This window comes from Pezoporus wallicus, unplaced genomic scaffold, assembly GCF_028554395.1.
Source record: "Pezoporus wallicus isolate ANWC-B61680 ecotype Strahan unplaced genomic scaffold, APGP_CSIRO_Pwel_v1 contig_4131, whole genome shotgun sequence".
Taxonomy (NCBI): domain Eukaryota; kingdom Metazoa; phylum Chordata; class Aves; order Psittaciformes; family Psittacidae; genus Pezoporus; species Pezoporus wallicus.
Genome location: NW_026641950.1, coordinates 3253643 through 3261367, shown reverse-complemented (window position 1 = coordinate 3261367; position 7725 = coordinate 3253643). Strand labels below are relative to the sequence as shown.

The 7725-nt window shown below is 43.5% G+C and overlaps 1 protein-coding gene across 1 annotated transcript in view; it reads left to right on the top strand.

The window, feature by feature from the left end:
• The first annotated feature begins 7093 nt into the window (after window positions 1–7093).
• Window positions 7094–7725, top strand: part of CPA6 (carboxypeptidase A6) — an 81936-nt gene continuing 81304 nt past the window's right edge. The window contains exon 1 of the mRNA XM_057426213.1: window positions 7094–7222. Coding sequence (XP_057282196.1) covers window positions 7125–7222 — 98 coding nt within the window. The 5' untranslated portion in view covers window positions 7094–7124. The remainder of the gene's footprint in view (window positions 7223–7725) is intronic.

Below are 7725 nucleotides of genomic sequence, written 5' to 3'. Positions count from 1 at the left end.
AATATTTCCTATGGCCAATCTCACATGCATCCAGTTTGTTGGGAAAGCTGACAACAGACAAGTGGTATTGTCTTGCTGTAATGCTGCCTGCTTGCAAGACACAAGGATGCTTGCATTAAATACTATTTTCCTCCTCTGTTCTGTTCTGTTCTCTGACATATTTCACCAGATGTAGACTTTATTCTCTGGCTTTTTGACGTTTCAGAACTGGAACGACAGAATCCTGCAATACCATTATTTTTATCATTTCCATTTTTCAGTCTTTTGAGCATTTTTCAGTATTCAACTTGCATAAATCTCTGAAGTACATGCTACCTAATTATATACAGTTTTAGGCTATTAAGGCATCCACATTTGAAGGAGGACAATCAAAATATCATTCCAGGCACAGATGGTAAAATGACCTGATAATTATCAGGCAATGTTAAGGGTAAGAAAGGGAGGAGGAGGAAAGACACTTTTCATGCCAGTGCAGCTGACAGATAAATTAACAACTCAGTTGTTTCTTCCAGAATGATATTCTATATAACGTTCACTTTCCTCCCAGAAGATGTAACGATAGTCCACTGAAGAATGTCTGCAACTGGAAGTTGTGTGGGGAGTTGCACAGCACACTATTGTACTGAACTTATTCTTTCGAAGGTACCTTTCCTCCTAAACTTTTTCATATGTGCACATATGGTAAATGGTAGTTGGTATAAATAAAAACTCAGCACATGTCACATTTTGTGTGCAGTAGCTGCTATAGAGCAGTTACAAACTCAGTTCAGTGGTTCAGAATTCACATAGATTTCTCGCCATATTTCAAAATAATTATTGTTATCATAGAATCATAGAATAGTTAGGGTTGGAAAGGACCTTAAGATCATCAAGTTCCAACCCCCCTGCCATGGGCAGAGACACCTCACACTTAACCATATCACCCAAGGCCTCGTCCAGCCTGGTCTTGAACACTACCAGGGATGGAGCATTCACAGCCTCCCTGGGCAACCTATTCCAGTGCCTCACCACCTTAACAGGAAAGACTTATTATTTGTTCTTTCTTCTCAACATTATAAAATGTCATTACTGGGTACCCAATAACTGCAAAAAATATGTATATTAAAACTAGATACTGAACATAATCTTTCACTGTGAATATGTGTCCTGGGTTCAGCAGTAGCAGTCATTTTTTCTCCTTCTTAGTAGCTGGTGCAGTGCTGTGTTTTTGACTTTCAGCCTGGGAACAGCACTGATAACACCGATGTTTTTAGTGGCTGCTCAGTAATGTTTACTCTGACCAAAGACTTTCTGAGTCTCATGCTCTGCCAGGGAGGAGGGGAAGCTGGGAGGAAGCAGAGACAGGACACCTGACCCAGAGTAGCCAAAGAGGTATTCCACACCACAGCACATCATGCCCACTATATAAACTGGGGGTAGTTACCCGGAAGGGATAGATCACTGCTCGGGTCAGGCTGGGTATCAGTCGGCGGGTGGTGAGGCGTTGTATTCTCTTCCCTTGTTATTTCCCTTATCATTATTATTATTGGTGGTAGCAGTGGTTTGTGTTATACCTTAGTTACTGGACTGTTCTTATCTCAACCCGTGGGAGTTACATTCTTTTGATTCTCCTCCCCATCCCTCTGGGAGCAGGGGGAGGAAGTGGGGGGGGGGAGTGAGCGAACAGCTGCGTGATTTCTGGGTTGCCGGCTGGGCTTAAACCATGACAATGTGCCATTCCCCTTGTAGCAAAGAAGTGAAACTGTATCTAAGCTTGAGTATGCTCAGACAAGTTTGACTCTGGGAATAAATGTATTTGCCTTTTAGATTAAAAATACAACCTAGTACAAATTCATTAATGGCATATGTTCCAGTGGTTAGTGTCAGGAGACCCAAATGCTATACTTACTGTTGCCAAGGACTTGCTCTTCTTCCTGGCACAAATGTTCAGCCTCCCCATATCTTAGTATCCCCATCCGTGAAACAACTCCAAAATACTGGTTACGGGTTACGTGAAGTTAGAGGAAGTCCGAGATCTTTGATTACTGCAAAGTACAGAAATTGAGAGAGGGCTGGAGGAATGTGCAATACAAGTTGAATGTGTTACTAGACACAAATCATTTGTACAGAAAGTAAACACACATGATTTGTGTAGGAGGTGCAAGAAGTTTCTAAATTGCCATCCTCATAGTTCCCAGTCTGGAATTTTCACCACAACAGAAAAGCTAGAGAAATCGCTTGCCTAATGAAAGACTTTATTTTGACTCAAATAAAAATCCTGTAGGTTCAGCTACAGGAAACCTTTTTTATGTTTTCTCTTTAAGTGTTAGCAGGGGTAAAGAAACATCTGAGACAAAGTCTACGTATAGTCACACTGCAATTTGTTTATCCACTTCTACACAATTACAAAAAGAAAAAAAATGTTTAGGGAATTGTCATGAGCAATGCTTTATTTCACAGCTCTTGGCCAAAAGTTTAAATCCAAGTGGCCATGCATATCTTAAGGCAGACTCTCAAGACAGAACAAGCTTTCCCTCACAATGTTGCCTGCCAGAGCTCCTTCAAAGAATTTTTTTTTTCCTCCCATGGTTAGCTTTAATAAGAAATTCCATATGTATAAAGAAAGGCACGAACCTAAGTGTAACAGCCTTTTCGAGATTAAAACCATGCTAAGGAACAGAACTCATCAGGTTTGTAATACTGTCATCTGAGGTTATCTATCAGTGTGGTTTCTAAGGGCTCTGGGGGGGAGGGGGTTGATCTGTTGATGATTTGTCTGTTACACATCTAATTTCCTTTAGCTCCTTTTAAAGCATACACATATTTAAATGTCTCTCATTTCTACAAAATAGGAAAGAATATTTAACCTGTGTTCCTATCCTCCTGCAGAATAACAGGATAATAGCAGAAGACACGAATACTTCAAGAGTTCCATTCTTTCACTTAATTGAAACATTTTATAACAGTTCAGTGCCATTGACACAAGTGCAAATAAAATGACTCAGTTGTAGTAATGCAGTGCCCCCAAGTAAGCTTATGACAGAATGTCAAAGTTCTTAATATCAAAACTCATCCCTTTTGAAGACATGTGTCAATTAGCACTTGAGAAAGCTAATTACATCTGAATAACCTGCAAAGCAATGTTCAGAACTGGTTCATTGTTACAAAACCAGCTATCATTTACTCTTTCCTGTGCTGCCATGACTTAGCCCCAGTGAGAGCAGGCTGATGGTGACGCCTTCCCAAGTACCAATTTTCAGAAGACCCAGAAAGAAGTACCTTCTGAAAGCTGGAGGTGGACTTTTTATAAGAGCAAGTAGTGATAGGACAAGGGATAATGGCTTTAAACTGAAAACAGATTTAGATTAGCTATAAGGAAGAAATTCTTCACTATGAGGGTGCTGAGACTGGAACAGGCTGCCCAGAGCAGCTGTGACTGCCCCATCCCTGGCAGTGTTCAAGGCCAGGTCAGATGGGATTTTGAGCAGCCTTGTCTAGTAGAAGGTGTCCCTGCCCATGGCAGGAACTATATGGTCTTTAAGGTTCCTTCCAAACCATTCAATGATTCTACAACCACATAGCTGTGTTAGCAGGCTGACTGGGAGGTTGAAGAAACTTAAAGGAGGTGGGAGCAGGGACAGGGAAGGATGCAAGAAAAGGTAGCAAACCTACATAGAGAAGCACAGACATGTCTGTAGCAGCCTGATACCCCAACTAAGTTTAGGCTATCTCAGGTACCAACAGCAGCTTGTCCCTGACAGTACAAAGCTCAGCACAACCTGTGAGTACTACTACTCTGTTGCTACAGGAACACTCCTCTCACTACACAGAGTGGTTAGTTAAAGTTATATATGAGGCTTTGGCACTCATGCATGGATTATATTGCTTTCATGTTCTTTTAGACCCTCAACCTAAGCTAACTCAGAATCGGCAGGGCCACTTTTACTGTCCTTCACCTGTCAAGGTCTCCATGTGAGTTAAAAGAAATGGAGAGCAGATCTTGAAAAGGACAGTGCACTCAATCAGCTTCAGTCTTTTTAAACTAGATATAGCAGTGCAAATCCCAACATGAACACACTCCGATTTATTTTTGACCAGTATGTTTTAAACTAGAACAACATGAACGTTGCTTTAACTCCTGTTTCTGAACCATTTTGGCTTTAACAGATGTACAGCACGGATTGTTTATTCAAGGTGATGCATCCTTCTCATGAAGAGCAGAACAGGTTGTCCAGAGAGGTGGTGGATGCGCCATCCCTGGAGACATTCAAGGCCAGGCTGGATGTGGTTCTGGGCAACCTGATCTATTTGAAGATGTCCCTGCTCATTGCTGGGGGAATGGATTAGATGACCTTTGAAGGTCCCTTCCAACCCAAACTATTCTATGACTGTATGATAAGGTGTGAGTTGGGACAGCTCAAAGGTATAAAATACACTTACAAGAAACTATTCCCTTTTTTCTGTTCTTCTGTGTAATTAAAGACTTCTCAATAAATGGCATGTTCTCAAGTTCATGTGGCAAATGTAGGCTGCCTGCCCACTCACTTTACAGGAAGCCTTTCTTGTTTCCATGCCATGTAGAACTGCCTCTGTTTCAGCAGCCTGTGTTCCTTGTAAAGTGTGGGATGCTGTGATAAACCCCACACATTGTTTTATTAAAGGAGAAACCATATATCAGTTTTTTTCCTGTCCCTTCACAGTCTCTCATCACCTCCAAGTCAAAGCTGCACAATAAAATCCTTGATGTTGGCAATTCCTCTTTTCAGCTGCAAGAAATGAAGGAAAAGAAACTCCTACCTTCTTTCTCACAAATCCTTTGCTTAGCTGGGTGCAAGTTTTATAGCCACATCTTGTCAGGAAAGTAGACTTACTACATGTGTAACTTCAAGTTGAACTACAGCATTTTAATCCCTTCCTAGCTGCCAGCATGTCAGAGTTACCAGCCCGCCACCCAGTCTGCCCCATCACCTACTGATGGATCAGAGAGAGAATGAGACATCTGTACCCCCCTCACTACCCCTACCCCTGTTAAAGCCCTTTTTGATATTTTTGAGCTATTTCTCTCTCTAGATTCTCCACAGCTGTAAAGGTGTGATTTTTGATTATTTTAAAATTAATTTTAAAAAGCAGAAGTAGGACATACTAGGAAAGACAGCAAGATATTTCTTTGAGTCCTTATTCCACACTCTGTTACTTATCTTCATTATTTAGTTTCGGTGCTTGAACTCCCATTTCTTTCTCATATCTTCTTGCATTTTACTTTCAGTGAATACTGCAGAAAGGCAGGATTTAAGACTGGAATCTAGAGCCACAGAAGCCCATAATAAAATTCTCCCTAAGAGGAAAACTTTTTTTTTGTCCTCTTGAAAGCAGTAATTCTAGAATAGTAGCCAAACCATTTTGCAAACAGAAGCCAATAGTAAAATTCTTCCTCACTCCAATAAAACCAGGTTTTTATCCTCAAAGCAAATATTTTAGAATAATAGCCAAACTACATTTTGCAAACTTTTTAATAATTGATGTATTACCCAATGCACTTCAGCTGTAGCAAGGACACATAGTAAGAAAAGTAACCAGGAACAGTATATGAAATAAAGTATGGTTTTCTGTTCCAATACCACAATCATGCCCTCCAAAAGTCACTTACTTCTTTTCAGATCAGCTGGTTTTACCTTTGAAATCACCTCTGAACAAACAGTAGAGGCTCTATTAAGTAGGTGCCTGTAAAGTTAAAAGTTGCATTTGTTACAAGATTGAAGATTTGCAGAAAAGGCTTTGGGTGCTGCCTACAGTAAATGGGAAGTGTTTTCAAGAAGAGATGAACAGCATCTCATGCTGAATGCACATCTGTGTATAAGCACACAGATAAATTCACCTCTGCAGAGCCTCAGAAGAAATGAATTCAAGATTTTAAGCACTGAATGTTGCGGGGACAGGCAGCTCAAAGGTGAGAGCGCCAGTAACCGAACAGAATAATCCTGCCCTGGATCGAGTCTTTTCCATCTCCAGACTCTTATCATAAAATTAGTGTCAGATTTAGTGCTGGTATGGAAACAGAGACAAAGGAAAATGTTCGTTTGCCTTTCAGCCATAGAATATGTAGTGTGCAAGGTTTAATACAGTCCTTTTTAAAAAGCTCCCCGTGTCTCTGAAGCATTAACAGGGATTTACAGAAATTCTCACACACACTCAAATGTCAGTGGTTTTATTTGTCTACAGCCACCCGTTATTTTTACTCTGAGAGGCTAAGAACCAGTTAGGTTTAAGCACTTTTTGCTTCTTGTAATGGAAGTCAACCTAAGAGTATTGAAGGGGCTATCAGTTTATGCCATATTGGCATAATTTATCTACGTTAACAAGTACTCCAAGTGTTTTCTATAAAATACAATTATTTGCAACAAAACTCTCCCCATTTTCCTTGCTATTCCCAGCGCTCCAGTGACTTATCTTTATATGGCTCTTTCACCCCCACCAGTGTAGAAAAGAGGTAGCAAACGCTCAGTTAAAAAAAAAAAGAAATAATAAAAATTAAGCTTAGTTTTTATTTTACTGTTATCAGCCTCTCTTCTCCTATCCCACTACTCAGGCCCAAGACTTTTTGCAACACTGGTAACTTGAAATCCCACTTTCTCCTCCCCTCGTGGTTCCTAATGGAACTCTCCACCGCTTGTGTTTTATGCAGGCATCTCACCGGACCCAACTCATTCCCCCAACAGGGAAAATCACAGTGGTAATCCCCCGACGCCGCTCACCGCTGCGCTCACTGGGCGCAGCACCTGCGGGTGCAGCCCACCCCTCGCATCCCTCTTTCCGCAGCCGCCGTCCCTACGGGGGGCTGCTGGCTGCAGCCCTCCCCTTGCCAGCCCCCGGCCCACCCCCGGGACAGGCAGCGGCTGCGGGGCCGCGCACCCCCCGCACCTCCCGTCCGCCCTCCTTCCCCGCCCCGTCCCGCCGCCGTCCCCGGCCCCCCCCCCGACTCTCTTCTCTCGCCGCTGGCACCAGAGACACCTCCGACCTCCCCGCTCCTCCCGGCCCCCGCCTCCGAGCCGGCTTTTTGTGCGCGGCACTCGCCACCTGGGCCGGGCGCGGCGGCACCGGTGGTGGCGGTGGCGGTGGCGGTCTCGGTGGCATCGCGTCCCCGCACGATGCCGCTCCGCGGGAGCCTCTCCACGCTCCTGCCCCTTTGTCTGCTCTGCCTCCAGGCTGCGCTGCCGCTCCGCGGCCACGGCGGCCGGTACGCCGGGTAAGTCTGTCCGTCTGTCCGCCCGCCGTCCCTTACCGCCCGGGAGGGGCGGCAGTAGCTCCGCGGCCGCGCTCCTTCCCCTGACCTGTCCCAAGAACCGGCTTGTACAGACGGGTTCTGCTGAGAGGTTGGTTTGCTTGTTTCCATGCAGTATGGCACGCTCCGGCGCTTTCTTGCAAAAGGTGCTGTCTCTTACAGTAATCGGAAGGATGCTGCACCGGGGGAGGAAAGTTTTAGTGTCCTTGTAGAAAGAGACATTGTGGTTGTACAGCACAGAGGCTTCACCGTGCTCTGAAATGAATGAAGGTTTGTATTTTCCTTGAGGGGACGATTTTCGTGTGGGTTTTTTTTTAAAGTTGAACGATGTGTGGTCTTACTGAATGCATAAACAGTGCAACCAATAGGGGAACCTGATTAACCTTCCTGTAAGCAAGTGAAGACTTTTACATGTGTTTCAAACTAGCCTTTTTTTTAACTTTACTTTTGTTTTCATTTGAAGTTCA